Source organism: Petromyzon marinus, chromosome 83 (assembly GCF_048934315.1).
Source record: "Petromyzon marinus isolate PM22_M1 ecotype Great Lakes invasive population chromosome 83, UKy_Petmar_22M1.pri1.0, whole genome shotgun sequence".
Classification (NCBI taxonomy): domain Eukaryota; kingdom Metazoa; phylum Chordata; class Hyperoartia; order Petromyzontiformes; family Petromyzontidae; genus Petromyzon; species Petromyzon marinus.
Window position 1 is genome coordinate 1,252,077 of NC_133748.1, and position 24,696 is coordinate 1,276,772.

General features: G+C 56.1%; 1 protein-coding gene across 1 annotated transcript in view; it reads right to left on the reverse strand.

Annotated features, from left to right (window-relative positions):
* LOC116937718 (uncharacterized) overlaps window positions 1–24,696 on the reverse strand; it is a 59,793-nt gene that overhangs the window by 5,050 nt on the left and 30,047 nt on the right. The window contains exons 7-8 of the mRNA XM_076057629.1: window positions 17,528–17,649; window positions 7,644–7,758 (exon numbers count right to left, since the gene is read on the reverse strand). Coding sequence (XP_075913744.1) covers window positions 7,644–7,758; window positions 17,528–17,649 — 237 coding nt within the window. The remainder of the gene's footprint in view (window positions 1–7,643; window positions 7,759–17,527; window positions 17,650–24,696) is intronic.

Consider the following 24,696-nt stretch of genomic DNA (forward strand, 5'->3'; position numbering starts at 1 on the left):
CACACACACACACAGGTACATACACACAGATACACACACATGTACATACACACAGATACATACACACAGATACAATCACACACACAGGTACACACACACAGATACATACACACACAGTCACACACACAAGTACACACACAGATACACACACAGGTACATACACACAGATACACACACAGGTACATACACACAGACACACGTACACAGGTACACAGACACACACGTACACACAGATACACACACAGGCACACACAGGTACATACACACACAGATACACACACAGGTACATACACACAGATACACATACACACAGGTACATACACACAGGTACATACACACATATACACACACACAGACAGTCACGTACACACAGTCACATACACACAGGTACATACACACCAAGATACACACACAGATACACACACACAGACAGTCACATACACACACAGGTACATACACACAGATACACACACACACACAGTCACATACACACACACACAGTCACATACACAGGTACATACACACAGATACACAAACAGGTACACACATACACACACAGGTACACACAGGTACACACACACAGGTACACACAGGTACACATACAGACACACAACAACAACAACAACCGCCATTCGCCACTAAGTGGCGGTGACGTCACCACGACGCTTGTGCCAGGCTATGTGCACCCTGAGGCCACGTGAAGTGTCGAACGCCCGCTGGCAGGAGGTCACGGGGCAGACCCAGGTGCCACGGGTCGACTGACTGAGATGACTGGCTGATGCACCACCTGTGCCCCCTACTGTGCCAACCTGCTGTGCTTTAGCCACCCGGCGCTCCGCTCGCTGTTGTGAGCGTCGCTCCTCCGCCCTCCGTTGTTGTTGGAGGGCGACTGCCTCCAACTGCCCAGTAGCATCCTTCACGAGCCTCCTCCACAGAGGCCGATCTTGACACCGCTGGTACCAGTCATCGGCAAGTCCACTCAGCTCCACGTCCTCCTGTACCACATCACTCCATCTCTTCTCTAGCCCGTGCCGCGCCCGCTTAGCCCCCTCAATCCGGCCAAACAAAAGCTGTTTCGGCATGCGGTGGCTGGGCATGCGGGCTACATGACCCAGCCATCGCAGCCTTGCCTGCCGGAGGAGCTCACCGATGGGACCCTGCCCAGATCTTTCAAGGATTTGTGAGCTCCTCACACAATCCAGTCTGGTTAAACCCAGGATGGATCGTAGGCAGGCCAGCCTAAATGTTTCTAACCGGCGAAGATGTTCCATTAGGGGGGTCCACGTTTCGCAAGCGTAGAGAAGGGAGGGAATGACCGTGGCCGAGAAGACCTGAAGCTTAGTGCGGAGCGACAGACCAGGTAGCTTCCACACAGCGTTACGCAACCGATGAAAAGATATTGCCGCTCGACTGATTCGGAGTGAGACCTCTGCGGTTAAACTGGTGCCAGTCATAAGCACACTGCCCAGGTATGGGAAACTCTCCACTCTCTCCACAACTGCCCCATCACCGATTGGGAGTTGTGGGGGTGGAGTGTCCGATGGTACAAAATACCCAGGCAGGTGCTTGGTTTTGGTGGGGCTGATGGTAAGGCCCCACCTCTTAGTGGCACGCTCCAGTCTCAGCAGCAGCGTCTCCAACTCCTCCTCTGACTGAGCAGCTATTACCAAGTCATCAGCATACATAACGTGGTTGAGCAATAGGGAGCCATCCCTTGACCGCACCCGGGCATCGATTAGCCTCCCATTATATCTGTACCATATGGAGATTCCCCCGGTACAGCTATTGAAGGCTTCACGAACTACGTGGTCAAAATAGATGTTAAATAATGTGGGAGCCAGAGGACATCCCTGTCGCACCCCAAGGTGTACAGGGAATGGCTCTGACTCCCGGCCACGTAGTTTTACCCGGGCCCGCTCACCATCATGAAGGTCCTTAATGATCGTGAGCAGAGGGTCAGGTACTCCAAAAGCACGAAGAACGACCCAGAGCCCAGGCCTACTGATGGTATCATAGGCCTTGACCAGGTCAATAAAGCAGAGATGTAGGTCTTGTTGGAATTCCCTACACCTCTGCTGTAGCAGACGGACAGAAAATATGGCATCTGTGCAGGACCGCCCTTTCCTGAAACCGCATTGGGGCTCCGCAAGCCTCTCCTCAGCGTGCCTGGCAAGGCGATGCTGAATAATCCTTGCCAGGACCTTTCCCGGCACACTGAGGAGTGAGATGCCCCTGTAGTTGTTACAGTCTGTGCGGTCCCCCTTCTTAAAAAGGGGGACCACCAGGGCATCCTTCCAATCCTGCGGAACCCGTCCAGTGGTCCAGACTGTTGTTATGATGTCATATAGGGCAGTCTGTGCACAAACGCCACCCTCCCTCAGCATTTCGCTTGGAAGATCATCTCTGCCCGCTGCCTTTCCTGGTCTCAGACTCCGGATCGCCTTCAATACTTCCTCAGCAGATGGCACCTCAGCCAGCCACTCACAGGGGGTGACTTCATCCAATATTTGAGGCACCGCAGCCTCAGCAGGGTCATCCTCACTTTGTGCCACGATGTTTTCCTGGCTGAGGGATTTTCCCTCCCCCAGGACCTCACAGAAATGCTCAGCAAATCTGCGAACCTGTTCCTGGGGGTCAGAAATTGGATCGCCGTTTTTTCCCCTAATGATGGTAATAGGTGTGGCGCTGCAGGTTACTTTTTTGATGGAGTTAAATAGAGATTTGTGATCACGGGCCACTGAGGCAGACTCCATCTCCTCAGCAACCCGCGACCACCACCCATCCTTGCAGCGCCTCACGGCTCTCCGAACCTCCGAGCGAAGGCTGCGGTAAGCCTCCTCATTCTCTGACGTGGGACTCTGTAGCCGATGACAGTGGGCCTGTCGCTTTTTCTCAACCATCGTGAACAACTCCTCTGTCATCCAGGGTGTCTGGGGAGGTCTGGACCGCGTACCCAAAGCAGCCATTGCAGCTGCATGAGTCACAGTCCTAAACCTCGCCCATTTACCCTCGACATCAGGAGGAGTCGGGGACGATGCCAATCCCAGCCGCAAGCGATGATGAAATTCTCGCTTGCAACTTTCATCAGATAACTGAGACCAGGCCACTTTAGGTTGGAATGGGGTCCTGGGTGTACACCCACCACCGGAGTGGCGCATCTTACAGATGACTAGTCGATGGTCAGAGGGCAGATCAGCTCCACGGTAGGTCCTGGTGTCAAGGACATGGGCTCGCATTCGCTGGTCCGTCACTATGTAGTCCAGCAGATGTTCTTGCTTGGACCCGGCATGCATCCATGATGTTGTGTGGATGCGCCGATGCCGGAACAGCGTGTTGGTAATTACAAGCCCATGGGCTGCACAAAAATCTAGCAGCCTCCTACCGTTGTTATTGAGCTGATCTGGCCCATGCCCTCCAATCACTCCAGGCCAGGTGCCAGTATCATGACCAACTCGGGCATTGAAGTCACCCAACATGATGACTCTATCCCGAGGGGCCACTTTAGCCAGCACCTGTGACAGGAGGTCATAGAAGGCATCTGACTCATCGGCTTTGCCTGCATCCCTCCACGGATGTTCATCTTCGGTGGGGGCATAAGTAACCACGACCACCATTCCTCGCCTCCGGTTGATGGGAAGGCGAGCCCAAAGTAGCCTGGGGCTTACAGCTTCCCACACCTCACCACCACGCTCCCACGCCCCCTTCATTCTTTTGTTCAAAAGAAGACCCACACCCTGTTGTTTGGCAGTCTGCTGCCCCGAGTAGAGAACTGTCCACCCCTCATGGTGGCAGGAGCCAGAGCCGGTCCACCGGACCTCCTGAATGCCGCATAGATCCAGGCGGTACCGGTCCAGCTCCCGACAGAGGAGTGGCAGCCTCTCCTCTGCAGTGAACGTTCGAACATTCCACGTGGCCAACCGTAGTGGCTTTTCGTTGTTTCTGGAGTAGCCCCGAGGGTAGGTATTCAATCTCCTGGCTCCGCCAATTGGGGTTTGGCCAGGAGACGTCATAGACGCCTGGCCCCCCGGGGCCTCCGGCACAAGCTTAGTTGTTACATATTTAAGTTTAATTCGTAGTTTCGTGGTAATTAATTGAAGGTGGAGGAGTTACCAGCCCCTCGCACCCGTCCAGAGCCCCCGTTTAGCCCCTGTGGTGGATACATATGCCATGAGGGGAGGAGCCAATCAAAATTGGATCTCCCCCCACAGCGCTGTCCACGACAGAGTTGCCCGTCCGGCACCGCGAGGAGGTAGGGGGTTGTTTTGCCGGACATACAGACACACACACAGGTACACACAGACACACACACATACACACACAGACACACACACAGGTACACACAGGTACACACCCAGACACACAGACACACACAGGTACAGATACACACACAGGTACATACACACAGATACACAGTCACATACACAGGTACATACACACAGATACACAAACAGGTACACACACACAGGTACACATACAGACACACACACACACACAGGTACACACAGGTACACATACAGACACAGACACACACACACAGTCACATACACACACAGGTACATACACACAGATACATAGTCACATGCACAGGTACATACACACAGACACACACAGGGACACACACAGACACACACAGGTACAGATACACACACATATACACACAGATACACAGGTACATACACACAGATATACACACAGGTACACACACAGGCACAGACACACACAGGTACACATACAGACACACACAGATACACACACACACACACAGGTACACACACACAGATACACAGTCACATACACAGGTACATACACACAGTAACACAGTCACATACACAGGTACATACGCACAGATACACAAACAGGTACAAACACAGATACATACACACAGATACACACACACAGATACACACACACACAGTCACATACACACACACACAGGTACAGACAAAGATAAACAAAGACAAAGATCCCCCGTATAGCATGAACAGACTGTAGGGGCAAGTGCTGTTAGCGAGCACCTATGAAGGCCGGAACGGTACACGAGGGGGTGGGTGGCCAGCACCACGCCCGACCGCCTTTGTCTCCCTAGTGGCAATGTTTACACACCGCACCAGGTACTCATTTAAGGCTGAGTCGACCTAGGGGAGGCCCGGGACCGGTTCAGATAATCGTCACTGGTGTTGGCCGTGAGCGGGAATCGAACCCGGGTCGCCACGTTCATAGCGCAGCGCGCTAACCGCTACACTATCGCTCCCCACAGGTACACACACACAGTCACATACACACACACACAGTCACATACACACACACACAGTCACATACACAGGTACATACACACAGATACACAAACAGGTACAAACACACACACAGGTACACACAGGTACACATACAGATACACACACAGGTACACACACACATACACAGACACACATACACAGACACACACAGGTACACACAGGTACACATACAGACACACACAGGTACACACACACATACACACACACATACACAGACACACACAGGTACACACAGGTACACACACAGGTACACACACACAGATACACACACAGGTACACACACACACACACAGGTACACATACAGATACACACACAGGTACACACACACATACACACACACAGACACACACAGGTACACATACAGACACACACACAGATACACAAACAGGTACAAATACACACACAGACCCACACAGGTACACATACAGACACACACACAGATACACACACAGGTACACATACACACACACACACAGACACACACAGGTACACACAGGTACACATACAGACACACACACACACAGATACACACACAGGTACACACACACAGGTACACATACACACACACACAGACACACACAGGTACACACAGATACACACAGGTACACATAGGTACACATACACACACACACAGACACACACAGACACACACAGGTACACACAGGTACACACACAGATACACACACAGATACACACACAGGTACACACACATACACACACAGACACACACACAGGTACACACAGGTACACACCCAGACACACAGACACACACAGGTACAGATACACACACAGGTACATACACACAGATACACAGTCACATACACAGGTACATACACACAGATACACAAACAGGTACACACACACAGGTACACATACAGACACACACACACACAGGTACACACAGGTACACATACACATACAGACACAGACACACACACACACAGTCACATACACACACAGGTACATACACACAGATACATAGTCACATGCACAGGTACATACACACAGATATACACACAGGTACACACACACGCACAGACACACACAGGTACACATACAGACACACACAGATACACACACACACAGGTACACACACACAGATACACAGTCACATACACAGGTACATACACACAGTAACACAGTCACATACACAGGTACATACGCACAGATACACAAACAGGTACAAACACAGATACATACACACAGATACACACACACAGATACACACACACACAGTCACATACACACACACACAGTCACATACACACACACACAGTCACATACACAGGTACATACACACAGATACACAAACAGGTACAAACACACACACAGGTACACACAGGTACACATACAGATACACACACAGGTACACACACACATACACAGACACACATACACAGACACACACAGGTACACACAGGTACACATACAGACACACACAGGTACACACACACATACACACACACATACACAGACACACACAGGTACACACAGGTACACACACAGGTACACACACACAGATACACACACAGGTACACACACACACACACACAGGTACACATACAGATACACACACAGGTACACACACACATACACACACACAGACACACACAGGTACACATACAGACACACACACAGATACACAAACAGGTACAAATACACACACAGACCCACACAGGTACACATACAGACACACACACAGATACACACACAGGTACACATACACACACACACACAGACACACACAGGTACACACAGGTACACATACAGACACACACACACAGATACACACACAGGTACACACACACAGGTACACATACACACACACAGACACACACAGGTACACACAGATACACACAGGTACACATAGGTACACATACACACACACACAGACACACACAGACACACACAGGTACACACAGGTACACACACAGATACACACACAGATACACACACAGGTACACACACACATACACACACACACCGACACACACAGGTACACATACAGACACACACACACACAGACACACACAGGTACACATACACACACATACACACACACAGGTACACACAGGTACACACAGGTACACATATAGACACACACACACATACACACACAGGTACACACACACATACACACACACAGATACACACACAGGTACACATACACACATACACATACACACACAGACACACACAGACACACACAGGTACACATACAGACACACACACAGATACACACACAGGTACACACACACACACAGGTACACACACACACAGGTACACACAGGTACACACAGGTACACATATAGACACACACACGTGTACATAAGAGCCAGGGTGTGTACCTGCACGTAGGGGTCTGGGCACACCACCAATGAAGACCGTCTTTCTGGGGTCCAGTGGCTGAGTGCCGTCCATCACAAAGTCACTGTCACACAGCTTCCACGGCCGGATCTGCACCTGTGGGTGGGTGAGTGGGTGGGTGGGTGAGTGAGTGGGTGGGTGAGTGGATGGGTGAGTGAGTGGGTGGGTGGGTGAGTGAGTGAGTGGATGGGTGAGTGGGTGGGTGAGTGGATGGGTGAGTGGATGGGTGAATGGGTGGGTGAGTGGGTGGGTGAGTGGATGGGTGAGTGGGTGGGTGAATGGGTGGGTGAGTGGGTGAGTGAGTGGGTGAGTGAGTGGGTGGGTGAGTGGGTGAGTGAGTGGGTGGGTGAGTGGGTGAGTGAGTGAGTGGGTAAGTGAGTGAGTGGGTGGGTGAGTGGGTGAGTGGGTGGGTGAGTGAGTGGGTGAGTGAGTGGGTGAGTGGGTGAGTGGGTGGGTGAGTGAGTGGGTGAGTGGGTGGGTGAGTGGGTGAGTGAGTGGGTGAGTGAGTGGATGGGTGAGTGAGTGAGTGGGTGAGTGAGTGAGTGGGTGAGTGAGTGGGTGGGTGAGTGGGTGAGTGAGTGGGTGGGTGAGTGGATGGGTGAGTGAGTGGTTGGGTGAGTGGGTGAGTGGGTGAGTGAGTGAGTGGGTGGGTGGGTGAGTGAGTGGGTGGGTGGGTGGGTGAGTGAGTGGGTGGGTGAGTGAGTGGGTGGGTGAGTGAGTGAGTGGGTGGGTGAGTGGGTGAGTGGGTGAGTGAGTGAGTGAGTGGGTGAGTGGATGGGTGAGTGGGTGGGTGGGTGAGTGCGTGGGTGGGTGAGTGCGTGGGTGGATGAGTGCATGGGTGGGTGAGTGCATGGGTGGGTGAGTGCGTGGGTGGATGATTGAGTGGGTGGGTGGTTGAGTGCGTGGGTGGGTGAGTGAGTGCGTGGGTGGGTGGGTGAGTGAGTGCGTGGGTGGGTGGGTGAGTGAGTGGGTGGGTGGATGAGTGCGTGGGTGGATGAGTGCGTGGGTGGGTGAGTGAGTGGGTGGGTGAGTGAGTGCGTGGGTGGATGAGTGAGTGGGTGGGTGGGTGAGTGGGTGGGTGGGTGAGTGCGTGGGTGGGTGAATGAGTGAGTGAGTGCGTGGGTGGGTGAGTGAGTGCGTGGGTGGATGAGTGCGTGGGTGGATGAGTGAGTGGGTGGGTGAGTGAGTGCGTGGGTGGATGAGTGAGTGGGTGGGTGAGTGAGTGCGTGGGTGGATGAGTGAGTGGGTGGGTGAGTGCGTGGGTAGATGAGTGAGTGGGTGAGTGGGTGAGTGGGTGAGTGAGTGAGTGAGTGGGTGAGTGAGTGCGTGGGTGGGTGGGTGAGTGAGTGAGTGCGTGGGTGGGTGAGTGCGTGGGTGGATGAGTGAGTGGGTGGGTGAGTGCGTGGGTAGATGAGTGAGTGGGTGGGTGGGTGAGTGAGTGCGTGGGTGGATGAGTGAGTGGGTGGGTGAGTGGGTGCGTGGGTAGATGAGTGACTGGGTGAGTGGGTGAGTGAGTGGGTGAGTGAGTGCGTGGGTGGGTGAGTGCGTGGGTGAGTGAGTGTGTGGGTGGGTGAGTGAGTGGGTGAGTGAGTGGGTGGGTGAGTGGGTGAGTGAGTGAGTGGGTAAGTGAGTGAGTGGGTGGGTGAGTGGGTGAGTGGGTGGGTGAGTGAGTGGGTGAGTGGGTGAGTGGGTGGGTGAGTGAGTGGGTGAGTGGGTGGGTGAGTGGGTGAGTGAGTGGGTGAGTGAGTGGATGGGTGAGTGAGTGAGTGGGTGAGTGAGTGAGTGGGTGAGTGAGTGGGTGGGTGAGTGGGTGAGTGAGTGGGTGGGTGAGTGGATGGGTGAGTGAGTGGTTGGGTGAGTGGGTGAGTGGGTGAGTGAGTGAGTGGGTGGGTGGGTGAGTGAGTGGGTGGGTGGGTGGGTGGGTGGGTGAGTGAGTGGGTGGGTGAGTGAGTGGGTGGGTGAGTGAGTGAGTGGGTGGGTGAGTGGGTGAGTGGGTGAGTGAGTGAGTGAGTGGGTGAGTGGATGGGTGAGTGGGTGGGTGGGTGAGTGCGTGGGTGGGTGAGTGCATGGGTGGATGAGTGCATGGGTGGGTGAGTGCATGGGTGGGTGAGTGCATGGGTGGATGATTGAGTGGGTGGGTGGTTGAGTGCGTGGGTGGGTGAGTGAGTGCGTGGGTGGGTGGGTGAGTGAGTGCGTGGGTGGGTGGGTGAGTGAGTGGGTGGGTGGATGAGTGCGTGGGTGGATGAGTGCGTGGGTGGGTGAGTGAGTGGGTGGGTGAGTGAGTGCGTGGGTGGATGAGTGAGTGGGTGGGTGGGTGAGTGGGTGGGTGGGTGAGTGAGTGCGTGGGTGGGTGAATGAGTGAGTGAGTGCGTGGGTGGGTGAGTGAGTGCGTGGGTGGATGAGTGCGTGGGTGGATGAGTGAGTGGGTGGGTGAGTGAGTGCGTGGGTGGATGAGTGAGTGGGTGGGTGGGTGAGTGAGTGCGTGGGTGGATGAGTGAGTGGGTGGGTGGGTGAGTGCGTGGGTAGATGAGTGAGTGGGTGAGTGGGTGAGTGGGTGAGTGAGTGAGTGAGTGGGTGAGTGAGTGCGTGGGTGGGTGGGTGAGTGAGTGAGTGAGTGCGTGGGTGGGTGAGTGCGTGGGTGGATGAGTGAGTGGGTGGGTGAGTGCGTGGGTAGATGAGTGAGTGGGTGGGTGGGTGAGTGAGTGCGTGGATGGATGAGTGAGTGGGTGGGTGAGTGGGTGCGTGGGTAGATGAGTGACTGGGTGAGTGGGTGAGTGAGTGGGTGAGTGAGTGCGTGGGTGGGTGAGTGCGTGGGTGAGTGAGTGTGTGGGTGGGTGAGTGAGTGGGTGGATGAGTGAGTGGGTGGGTGGGTGAGTGTGTGGGTGAGTGAGTGAGTGGGAGGGTGAGTGAGTGGGAGGGTGGGTGAGGGAGTGCGTGGGTGGATGAGTGGGTGGGTGGGTGAGGGAGTGCGTGGGTGGATGAGTGAGTGGGAGGGAGAGTGAGTGCGTGGGTAGATGAGTGAGTGGGTGAGTGAGTGAGTGGGTGAGTGAGTGAGTGAGTGCGTGGGTGGGTGAGTGAGTGAGTGGGTGGGTGAGTGCGTGGGTGGGTGGATGAGTGCGTGGATGGGTGAGTGGGTGGGTGGGTGAGTGGGTGGGTGAGTGGGTGGGTGGGTGAGTGGGTGGGTGGGTGAGTGGGTGAGTGAGTGAGTGAGTGGGTGGGTGGGTGAGTGCGTGGGTGGGTGAGTGCGTGGGTGGATGAGTGCGTGGGTAGATGAGTGGGTGGGTGGGTGAGTGGGTGGGTGGGTGAGTGGGTGAGTGAGTGCGTGGGTGGGTGGGTGGGTGAGTGAGTGCGTGGGTGGGTGGGTGGGTGAGTGAGTGCGTGGGTGGATGAGTGAGTGGGTGGGTGAGTCGGTGCGTGGGTAGATGAGTGAGTGGGTGAGTGGGTGAGTGAGTGAGTGGGTGAGTGGGTGAGTGGGTGAGTGGGTGGGTGAGTGGGTGAGTGGGTGAGTGGGTGGGTGAGTGGGTGAGTGGGTGGGTGGGTGAGTGGGTGAGTGGGTGGGTGAGTGGGTGGGTGGATGAGTGCGTGGGTGGATGAGTGCGTGGGTGAGTGAGTGGGTGAGTGGGTGGGTGAGTGGGTGAGTGGGTGGGTGGGTGGGTGAGTGGGTGGGTGAGTGGGTGGGTGGATGAGTGCGTGGGTGAGTGAGTGGGTGAGTGGGTGAGTGAGTGGGTGGGTGGGTGGGTGAGTGGGTGAGTGGGTGGGTGAGTGGGTGAGTGGGTGGGTGGGTGGGTGAGTGGGTGAGTGGGTGAGTGGGTGGGTGAGTGGGTGAGTGAGTGGGTGGGTGAGTGGGTGAGTGAGTGAGTGGGTGGGTGAGTGAGTGAGTGGGTGGGTGAGTGGGTGAGTGGGTGAGTGGGTGGGTGAGTGGGTGAGTGAGTGGGTGGGTGAGTGGGTGAGTGGGTGAGTGAGTGAGTGGGTGGGTGAGTGAGTGAGTGAGTGGGTGGGTGAGTGCGTGGGTGGGTGGGTGAGTGAGTGAGTGAGTGGGTGGGTGAGTGGGTGAGTGGATGGGTGAGTGAGTGAGTGAGTGGGTGGGTGAGTGCGTGGGTGGGTGAGTGCGTGGGTGGGTGCGTGGGTGGGTGAGTGCGTGGGTGGGTGAGTGCGTGGGTGGGTGAGTGCGTGGGTGGGTGGGTGAGTGAGTGGGTGGGTGGGTGGGTGAGTGGGTGAGTGGGTGGGTGAGTGGGTGAGTGAGTGGGTGGGTGAGTGGGTGAGTGAGTGAGTGAGTGGGTGGGTGAGTGAGTGAGTGGGTGGGTGGGTGAGTGGGTGAGTGGGTGAGTGGGTGGGTGAGTGGGTGAGTGAGTGGGTGGGTGAGTGCGTGAGTGGGTGAGTGAGTGAGTGGGTGGGTGAGTGAGTGAGTGGGTGGGTGAGTGCGTGGGTGGGTGGGTGAGTGAGTGAGTGGGTGAGTGGGTGAGTGGATGGGTGAGTGAGTGAGTGAGTGGGTGGGTGAGTGCGTGGGTGGGTGAGTGCGTGGGTGGGTGCGTGGGTGGGTGAGTGCGTGGGTGGGTGAGTGTGTGGGTGGATGAGTGAGTGGGTGAGTGAGTGCGTGGGTGGGTGAGTGGGTGAGTGCGTGGGTGGGTGAGTGAGTGGGTGGGTGGGTGAGTGAGTGGGTGGGTGAGTGGGTGGGTAGATGAGTGAGTGGGTGGGTGGGTGAGTGAGTGCGTGGGTGGATGAGTGAGTGGGTGGGTGGGTGAGTGCGTGGGTAGATGAGTGAGTGGGTGAGTGGGTGAGTGAGTGAGTGAGTGGGTGAGTGAGTGCGTGGGTGGGTGGGTGAGTGAGTGAGTGAATGCGTGGGTGGGTGAGTGCGTGGGTGGATGAGTGAGTGGGTGGGTGAGTGCGTGGGTAGATGAGTGAGTGGGTGGGTGGGTGAGTGAGTGCGTGGGTGGATGAGTGAGTGGGTGGGTGAGTGGGTGCGTGGGTAGATGAGTGACTGGGTGAGTGGGTGAGTGAGTGGGTGAGTGAGTGCGTGGGTGGGTGAGTGCGTGGGTGAGTGAGTGTGTGGGTGGGTGAGTGAGTGGGTGGATGAGTGAGTGGGTGGGTGGGTGAGTGTGTGGGTGAGTGAGTGAGTGGGAGGGTGAGTGAGTGGGAGGGTGGGTGAGGGAGTGCGTGGGTGAGTGCGTGGGTCGATGAGTGGGTGGGTGGGTGAGGGAGTGCGTGGGTGGATGAGTGAGTGGGAGGGAGAGTGAGTGCGTGGGTAGATGAGTGAGTGGGTGAGTGAGTGAGTGGGTGAGTGAGTGAGTGAGTGCGTGGGTGGGTGAGTGAGTGAGTGGGTGGGTGAGTGCGTGGGTGGGTGGATGAGTGCGTGGATGGGTGAGTGGGTGGGTGGGTGAGTGGGTGGGTGGGTGAGTGGGTGGGTGGGTGAGTGGGTGGGTGAGTGGGTGAGTGAGTGAGTGAGTGGGTGGGTGGGTGAGTGCGTGGGTGGGTGAGTGCGTGGGTGGATGAGTGCGTGGGTAGATGAGTGGGTGGGTGGGTGGGTGAGTGGGTGAGTGAGTGCGTGGGTGGGTGGGTGGGTGAGTGAGTGCGTGGGTGGGTGGGTGGGTGAGTGAGTGCGTGGGTGGATGAGTGAGTGGGTGGGTGAGTCGGTGCGTGGGTAGATGAGTGAGTGGGTGAGTGGGTGAGTGAGTGAGTGGGTGAGTGGGTGAGTGGGTGGGTGAGTGGGTGAGTGGGTGAGTGGGTGGGTGAGTGGGTGAGTGGGTGGGTGGGTGAGTGGGTGAGTGGGTGGGTGAGTGGGTGGGTGGATGAGTGCGTGGGTGGATGAGTGCGTGGGTGAGTGAGTGGGTGAGTGGGTGGGTGAGTGGGTGAGTGGGTGGGTGGGTGGGTGAGTGGGTGATTGGGTGGGTGAGTGGGTGGGTGGATGAGTGCGTGGGTGAGTGAGTGGGTGAGTGGGTGAGTGAGTGGGTGGGTGGGTGGGTGAGTGGGTGAGTGGGTGGGTGAGTGGGTGAGTGGGTGGGTGGGTGGGTGAGTGGGTGGGTGAGTGGGTGAGTGGGTGAGTGGGTGGGTGAGTGGGTGAGTGAGTGGGTGGGTGAGTGGGTGAGTGGGTGAGTGAGTGAGTGAGTGGGTGGGTGAGTGAGTGAGTGGGTGGGTGGGTGAGTGGGTGAGTGGGTGAGTGGGTGGGTGAGTGGGTGAGTGAGTGGGTGGGTGAGTGGGTGAGTGAGTGAGTGAGTGGGTGGGTGAGTGAGTGAGTGAGTGGGTGGGTGAGTGCGTGGGTGGGTGGGTGAGTGAGTGAGTGAGTGGGTGGGTGAGTGGGTGAGTGGATGGGTGAGTGAGTGAGTGAGTGGGTGAGTGCGTGGGTGGGTGAGTGCGTGGGTGGGTGCGTGGGTGGGTGAGTGCGTGGGTGGGTGAGTGCGTGGGTGGGTGAGTGCGTGGGTGGGTGGGTGAGTGAGTGGGTGGGTGAGTGGGTGAGTGGGTGAGTGGGTGAGTGGGTGGGTGAGTGGGTGAGTGAGTGGGTGGGTGAGTGGGTGAGTGGGTGAGTGAGTGGGTGGGTGAGTGGGTGGGTGGGTGAGTGGGTGAGTGGGTGAGTGGGTGGGTGAGTGGGTGAGTGAGTGAGTGGGTGGGTGGGTGAGTGGGTGAGTGGGTGAGTGGGTGGGTGAGTGGGTGAGTGAGTGGGTGGGTGAGTGCGTGGGTGGGTGCGTGGGTGGGTGAGTGCGTGGGTGGGTGAGTGCGTGGGTGGGTGAGTGCGTGGGTGGGTGGGTGAGTGGGTGGGTGAGTGGGTGAGTGGGTGAGTGGGTGGGTGAGTGGGTGAGTGAGTGGGTGGGTGAGTGGGTGAGTGGGTGAGTGAGTGAGTGAGTGGGTGGGTGAGTGAGTGAGTGGGTGGGTGGGTGAGTGGGTGAGTGGGTGAGTGGGTGGGTGAGTGGGTGAGTGAGTGGGTGGGTGAGTGGGTGAGTGGGTGAGTGAGTGAGTGGGTGGGTGAGTGAGTGAGTGGGTGGGTGAGTGCGTGGGTGGGTGGGTGAGTGAGTGAGTGAGTGGGTGAGTGGGTGAGTGGATGGGTGAGTGAGTGAGTGAGTGGGTGGGTGAGTGCGTGGGTGGGTGAGTGCGTGGGTGGGTGCGTGGGTGGGTGAGTGCGTGGGTGGGTGAGTGTGTGGGTGGATGAGTGAGTGGGTGGGTGAGTGAGTGCGTGGGTGGGTGAGTGGGTGAGTGCGTGGGTGGGTGAGTGAGTGGGTGGGTGGGTGAGTGAGTGGGTGGGTGAGTGGGTGGGTAGATGAGTGGGTGAGTGAGTGCGTGGGTGGGTGAGTGAGTGAGTGAGTAAGTGCGTGGGTGGGTGAGTGCGTGGGTGGGTGAGTGCGTGGGTGGATGAGTGAGTGGGTGGGTGGGTGAGTGCGTGGGTGGATGAGTGAGTGGGAGGGTGAGTGAGTGCGTGGGTAGATGAGTGAGTGGGTGGGTGGGTGAGTGGGTGAGTGAGTGCGTGGGTGGATGAGTGAGTGAGTGGGTGGGTGGGTGAGTGCGTGGGTAGATGAGTGAGTGGGTGGGTGGGTGGGTGAGTGAGTGCGTGGGTGGATGAGTGAGTGAGTGGGTGGGTGGGTGGGTGAGTGAGTGCGTGGGTGGGTGAGTGAGTGCGTGGGTGGGTGAGTGAGTGCGTGGGTAGATGAGTGAGTGGGTGGGTGAGTGAGTGCGTGGGTGGATGAGTGAGTGGGTGGGTGAGTGAGTGCGTGGGTGGATGAGTGAGTGGGAGGGTGAGTGAGTGCGTGGGTAGATGAGTGAGTGGGTGGGTGGGTGAGTGCGTGGGTGGATGAGTGAGTGCGTGGGTGGGTGAGTGAGTGCGTGGGTGGGTGAGTGAGTGCGTGGGTGGGTGAGTGAGTGGGAGGGTGAGTGAGTGTGTGGGTAGATGAGTGAGTGGGTGGGTGGGTGAGTGAGTGGGTGGGTGAGTGAGTGCGTGGGTAGATGAGTGAGTGGGTAAGTGGGTGAGTGAGTGAGTGCGTGGGTGGGTGAGTGAGTGCGTGGGTGGGTGAGTGCGTGGGTGGGTGAGTGAGTGCGTGGGTGGGTGAGTGAGTGCGTGGGTGGATGAGTGAGTGGGTGGGTGGGTGGGTGAATGAGTGTGTGGGTGGATGAGTGAGTGGGAGGGTGAGTGAGTGAGTGCGTGGGTAGATGAGTGAGTGGGTGGGTGGGCGAGTGAGTGAGTGCGTGGGTGGATGAGTGAGTGGGTGGGTGAGTGGGTGAATGAGTGAGTGCATGGGTGGATGAGTGAGTGCGTGGGTGGATGAGTGAGTGGGTGGGTGGGTGAGTGAGTGGGTGGGTGAGTGAGTGGGTGGGTGGGTGAGTGAGTGGGTGGGTGAGTGAGTGGGAGGGTGAGTGAGTGCGTGGGTAGATGAGTGAGTGGGTAGGTGGGCGAGTGAGTGCGTGGGTGGATGAGTGAGTGGGTGGGTGAGTGAGTGCGTGGGTGGATGAGTGAGTGGGTGGGTGAGTGGGTGGGTGAGTGGATGAGTGAGTGAGTGCGTGGGTGGATGAGTGAGTGCGTGGGTGGATGAGTGAGTGAGTGGGTGCGTGAGTGGGAGGGTGAGTGCGTGGGTAGATGAGTGAGTGGGTGGGTGGGTGAGTGAGTGAGTGCGTGGGTGGATGAGTGAGTGGGTGGGTGAGTGAGTGAGTGCGTGGGTGGATGAGTGAGTGGGTGGGTGAGTGGGTGAATGAGTGAGTGCGTGGGTGGATGAGTGAGTGGGTGGGTGAGTGAGTGGGTGGGTGAGTGGGTGGGTGAGTGAGTGCATGGGTGGATGAGTGACTGAGTGGGTGGGTGGGTGAGTGCTTGTGTATGTGTGCGTACGTGTGTGTGTGTACGTGTGTGTACGTGTGTGTGTGTACGTGTGTGTGTGTACGTGTGTGTGTGTGTGTACGTGTGGTGTACGTGCGTGTGTGTATCTGTGTGTACGTGTGTGTGTACGTGTGTGTGTGTACGTGTGTGTGTGTACGTGCGTGTACGTGTGTGTACGTGTGTGTACGTGTGTGTGTGTACATGTGTGTACGTGTGTGTGTACGTGTGTGTACGTGTGCGTGTGTGTACATGTGTGTGTGTACGTGTGTGTCTGTACGTGTGTACGTGTGTGTGTGTACGTGTGTGTGTACGTGTGTGTGTGTGTGTGCGTGTGTGTGTACGTGTGTGTGTGTGTACGTGTGTGTGTGTACGTGTGTGTGTACGTGTGTGTGTGTACGTGTGTGTGTGTACGTGTGTGTGTGTGTACGTGTGTGTACGTGTGTGTACGTACGTGTGTGTGTGTACGTGTCTGTGTGTGTACGTGTGTGTGTGTGTACGTGTGTGTATCTGTCTGTGTGTATGTATGTGTGTCTGTGTACATGTGTGTGTGCGTGTGTATGTACGTGTGTGTACGTGTGTGTGTGTGTGTACGTGTGTGTGTACGTGTGTGTGTACGTGTGTACGTGTGTGTGTGTCTGTGTGTGTGTGTACGTGTGCGTGTGTGTGTACATGTGTGTGTACGTGTGTGTGTGTGTACGTGTGTGTGTATGTGTGTGTGTGTACGTGTGTGTGTGTACGTGTGTGTACGTGTGTGTCTGTGTGTGTGTGTGACTGTGTGTGTGTGACTGTGTGTGTGTATGTCTGTGTGTGTGAGTGACTGTGTGTGTGAGTGACTGTGCGAGTGACTGTGTGTGTGTGACTGTGTCTGTGTGTGTGTACGTGTGTGTACATGTGTGTGTCTGTGTGTGTACGTGTGTGTGTATATGTGTGTGTGTGTACGTGTGTGTCTGTGTGTGTGTGTATGTGTGTGTGTGTGTACGTGTGTGTGTCTGTGTGTGTACGTGTGTGTGTATATGTGTGTGTGTGTGTACGTGTGTGTCTGTGTGTATGTGTGTGTGTGTACGTGTGTGTGTGTACCGCTTTGCTGTGGACTGTGGGACTGGACACACAGAGGTAGAGCTTCTCATTGGTCCCCTCGACGCAGGCAGAGAGGAGAGCCAGCACTGAGCTCTCGTTGTGGAACAGCAGAAACGCATAGCCTGGGACACACACAGAGACACACACACAAACACAGTCACACAGTCACATACAGTCACACAGACACACAGACACAGTCACACACACACACAGAGACACACACACAGTCACTCACACACACAGACACACACACACACACAGACACACACACACACAGACATACACACACACAGTCACACACACACAGACATACACACACACAGTCACTCACACACAGAGACACACACACACACAGTCACTCACACACACAGTCACTCACACACACACACAGACATACACACACACACAGTCACCCACACACACAGACATACACACACACACACACAGATACACAGACACACACACACAGACACACACAGACATACAGACACACAGACATACACACACACAGACATACACACACAGACACACACACACACAGACACACACACACAGACATACAGACACACACACAGTCACTCACACACACACAGTCACACACAGTCAGATACACACACAGACACAGTCACACACACACACAGTCACACACACACACACACAGTCACTCACACACACAGTCACACACAGTCAGATACACACAGACACAGTCACACACACACAGTCACTCACACACACAGACACACACACACAGTCACTCACACACACAGACACACACACACACAGACACACACACACACACAGAGATACACACACACAGTCACACACACACAGACATACACACACAGTCACTCACACACACAGAGACACACACACACACAGTCACTCACACACACAGTCACTCACACACACACACAGACATACACACACACAGTCACCCACACACACAGACATACACACACAGATACACAGACACACACACACACACAGACACACACAGACATACAGACACACAGACATACACACACACAGACATACACACACACAGTCACACACACACAGACATACACACACACAGTCACTCACACAGAGACACACACACACACAGTCACTCACACACACAGTCACTCACACACACAGACACACACACACAGACATACACACACACAGTCACACACACACAGACATACACACACACAGTCACTCACACACAGAGACACACACACACACAGTCACTCACACACACAGTCACTCACACACACAGTCACACACAGTCAGATACACACACAGACACAGTCACACACACACACAGTCACACACACACACAGTCACTCACACACACAGACACACACACACACAGACACACACACACAGACATACACACACACAGTCACACACACACAGACATACACACACACAGTCACTCACACAGAGACACACACACACAGTCACTCACACACACAGTCACTCACACACACGCACACAGACATACACACACACAGTCACCCACACACACAGACATACACACACACACACAGATACACAGACACACACACACACAGACACACACAGACATACAGACACACAGACATACACACACACAGACATACACACACACAGTCACACACACACAGACATACACACACACAGTCACTCACACACAGAGACACACACACACACACAGTCACTCACACACACAGTCACTCACACACACAGACATACACACACACAGTCACCCACACACACAGACATACACACACACACACACAGATACACAGACACACACACACACACAGACATACAGACACACAGACATACACACACACAGACATACACACAGACACACACACACACAGACATACAGACACACACACAGACACACACAGTCACTCACACACACAGACACACACACACAGACACACACAGTCAGATACACACACAGACACAGTCACACACACACACACAGACACACACATACAGTCACACACACACACAGACACACACACAGACACACACACAGTCACACACACAATCACACACACACAGTCACTCACACACACACACATACACAGTCACACACACACACAGTCACACACACAGTCACACACACACATACAGTCACACACACACACAGTCACACACAGTCAGATACACACACAGACACAGTCACACACACACACACAGTCACACACACACACAGTCACTCACACACACAGTCACACACAGTCAGATACACACACAGACACAGTCACACACACACACACAGTCACACACACAGTCACTCACACACACAGACACACACACACAGTCACTCACACACACAGACACACACACACACACAGACACACACACACACACAGACATACACACACACAGTCACACACACACAGACATACACACACACAGTCACTCACACACAGAGACACACACACACACAGTCACTCACACACACAGTCACTCACACACACACACAGACATACACACACACAGTCACCCACACACACAGACATACACACACACACACAGATACACAGACACACACACACACAGACATACACACACACACACAGACACACACACAGACACACAGACATACAGACACACACAGACATACAGACACACACACATTGCATATATAAGGCTTTTCCAAAATTGATATTAACAAGAATATTCGCTGTTTTATACATATCATTAATAATTTTTTCAAGTGCCGAAAAATAAATAAATAATTTGCCGCACACGCCGGAGCACAGAAAACCAGATGCCCATCGCAACAGGGCCATTGAACCAGAAAATCCAGCGGATGAGTAATAAACAACCACGAAACCAGTCAAGGGAACGAGGGTCTACCCCTCCTCCTCCTCCTCCTCCCCCAGCATCGTATAACGCAGATGTATCGTGGAATGCCACACACACACACTTACACACACACGTACACACACACACACTTACACACACACTTACACACACACACTTACACAGGCCACCACGCATACACCCCAACACGTTCACCGAGAATCACTTTCGAACACAACGGCCGAGCGCATTCCAAAGGGCCCAAGTCAAGGCGGATCAACGGGGGCCCCAGAAGTTCGACGGGAGAACGACGACCGACGACCCCGCCCACCGCCTCCACCGCCTCCACCGCCTCCACCGCCTCCACCGCCTCCACCGCCTCCTGGCCGAGCCGCGATGCATCAACGAGCGTAGTTCAGAGCCGAGAGGCGACGCGCCCGCCCCCCCAAAAACTCTCGCGTCCGCATCCACCCCCCGCCCCCCCCCCCCGCAGCGAGGGAGCTCAAAATCATCGCGGGCGCGCGGGGCCCCCCCGGGGCTCAACGCCGCCCGGCGGTGGTACACCACCCCCCCCCCCCCAAAAAAAACATTTTTTAAATTTTTTGACACGAGGGATGGCCGACCTTTGGCGTCCTTGGCTTGGAGGCCGAGAGCCGAACCCGGCGATGGGAGGAGGAGGAGGGGGGGGGGGAGGAGGAGGAGGTGGAGGAGGAGGAGGGGGGAGGAGGAGGAGGAGGGAGGAGGAGGAGGGAGGAGGAGGTGGAGGAGGAGGAGGGGGGAGGAGGAGGAGGGAGGAGGAGGATGAGGAGGTGGAGGAGGAGGAGGAGGAGCAGGAGGAGGAGGAGGGAGGAGGAGGAGGTGGAGGAGGAGGAGGTGGTGGAGGAGGAGGAGGACGAGGAGGAGGAGGTGGAGGAGGAGGAGGTGGAGGAGGAGGAGGAGGGGGGAGGAGGAGGGAGGAGGAGGTGGAGGAGGAGGAGGACGAGGACGAGGAGGAGGAGGAGGAGGACGAGGACGAGGAGGAGGAAGAGGCCAGGCGGATAAACACGTGCCGGGGATGATCAAGAGTTGGCTAACGGCGTGACGAGGATGCGCATCGAGGGTCGCGAATGATCAACGACGGAGTGCATGCGTTGTGCGACGATTCAAGCGTGCGAATTTGCGTTTAAGGGTTTGGTAGAATAGTTCCGCGTGTTTTAATCTGTGCCGGTAATAGGCCACGGGTGCCGCTATCCGAGTGAAACAAGGCGATGGTGATGTGAAACCGCATTGATGCCGTGTGTTGAAATTCCGAGATTGAGAGTTGTCATGTCAATCAAAGAATTTAAGTTTAGCTGGGAAATAAAATTGATTGAAGCACAAGGGTTGTGTGTGATTCTTTCCGTGAATTCTGCGTAATGATTGTTACCCACTTTCACTACCACCCCACTCACCCACACACTCACTCACCCACACACTCACTCACCCTCACTACCACACCCACGCTCACTCACCCGCTCACCCACCCATTCACTCACCCGCTCACCCACCCTCACTACCACAACCCCACCCTCACTACCACACCCACGCTCACTCACCCACCCACTCACCAACTTACTTACCCACTTTCACTACCACACCCCCACTCACTCACACACTCACCCTCTCACACACCCACCCACCCACACACTCAATCACCCACACACCCACCCACGCACACACCCACCCATTCACTCACCCGCTCACCCTCCCTCACTACCACACCCACCCACCCTCACTACCACACCCACGCTCACTCACCCACTCACAAACGCACTCACACACCCACACACTCAATCACTCACCCACCCACACACTTTCACTACCAGACCCACGCTCACTCATCCACTCACTCACCCACTCACCAACTTACTTACCCACTTTCACTACCACACCCCCACTCACTCACACACTCACCCTCTCATACACCCACACACCCACCCACCCACACACCCCACCCACGCACACACCCACCCATTCACTCACCCGCTCACCCACCCTCACTACCACACCCACGCTCACTTACCCACCCACTTACACCCTCACCCACTCATCCACTCTCACACACACACCCACCCACCCACACACTCAATCACCCACTCACCCACTCACTCACCCACCCACCCACTCACCCACCCACACACTCACTCACTCACTCACCCACTCACTCACTCACCCACTCACTCACCCACCCACTAACCCACTCACTCACTCACCGACCCACTCATCACTCACCCACTCACCCACCCACTCACTCACCCACGCACTCACCCACCCACTCACCCACCCACTCACCCACTGACACACTCATCACTCACCCACTCACTCACTCACCCACTCACTCACTCACCCACTCACTCACTCACCCACTCACTCACTCACTCACCCACTCACTCACTCACCCACTCACTCACTCACCCACCCACCCACCCACACACTCAATCACCACCCACCCACGCACTCACTCACCCACCCATTCACTCACCCGCTCATCCACCCTCACTACCACACCCACGCTCACTCACCCACCCACTTACACCCTCACCCACTCATCCACTCTCACACACATACCCACCCACCCACCCACACACTCAATCACCCACTCACTCACTCACCCACTCACTCATCACTCACCCACTCACTCACTCACCCACGCACTCACCCACTCACTCACCCACCAACTCACTCACCCACTCACTCACTCACCGACCCACTCACCCACCCACCCACTTACACCCTCACCCACTCACTCACCCACTCACTCACCCACTCACCCACACACCCACCCACTCACCCACCCACTCACTCACCCACTCACCCACCCACTCACCCACCCACTCACTCACCCACACACTTACACCCTCACCCACTCACCCACTCACTCACCCACCCACTCACTCACCGACCCACTCATCACTCACCCACCCACTGACCCACTCACTCACCCACCCACCCACACACTCAATCACCCACACACCCACCCACGCACTCACCCACACACCCACCCACACACTCACCCGCTCACCCACTCACTCACTCACCCACCCACTCACTTACACCCTCACCCATTCACCCACTCACACACTCAATCACCCACACACTCACCCACCCACCCACACACCCACCCACTCACCAACTCACCCACTCACCCACTCACTCACTCACCCACGCACTCACCCACTCACTCACTCACTCACCCACCCTCACTACCACACCCACTTACACCCTCACCCACTCATCCACTCTCACGCACATACCCACCCACCCACACACTCAATCACCCACTCACTCACCCACTCACCCACTCACTCACTCACTCACCCACTCACCCACCCACCCACGCACTCACCCACCCACCCACCCACTTACTCACCCACCCACTCACCGACCCACTCATCACTCACCCACTCACTCACTCACCTACTCATCCACTCTCACACACCCACCCACCCACCCACACACTCACTCACCCACCCACCCACCCACTCACCCACCCACTCACTCACACACTTACTCACTCACTCACACACTCACTCACTCACTCACCCACTCACTCACTCACTCACCCACTTACTCACCCACCCACTCACCGACCCACTCATCACTCACCCACTCCTCACTCACCCACTCATCCACTCTCACACACACCCACCCACCCACCCACACACTCACTCACCCACCCACCCACCCACACACCCACTCACCGAACCACTCACTCACTCACCCACCCACTCACTCACTCATCCACCCACTCACTCACTCACCTACCCACCCACTCACTCACTCATCCACCCACTCACCCACTCACTCACTCACTCACCTACCCATTCACTTACCCGCTCATCCACCCTCACTACCACACCCACGCTCGCTCACCCACCCACCCACTTACACCCTCACCCACTCACCCACTCTCACCACCACACTCACCCACCCACTCATCACTCACCCACTCACCCACCCACTCACCCACTCACTCACCCACCCACTCACTCACCGACCCACTCACCCACCCACTCACCCACTCACTCACTCACCCACCCACCCACCCACTCACTCACCCACCCACCCACCCACTCACTTACACCCTCACCCACCCGCTCACCCACTCACTCACCCACTCACTCACCCACCCACTCACCCACTCATCCACCCACTCACCCACTCACCACTCACCCACTCACTCACCCACTCACTCACTCACCCACCCACTCACTCACTTACACCCTCACCCACCCACTCACCCACTCACTCACCCACTCACTCACCCACCCACCCACCCACTCACTCACTTACACCCTCACCCACCCACTCACCCACTCACTCACCCACTCACTCACCCACCCACTCACCCACTCATC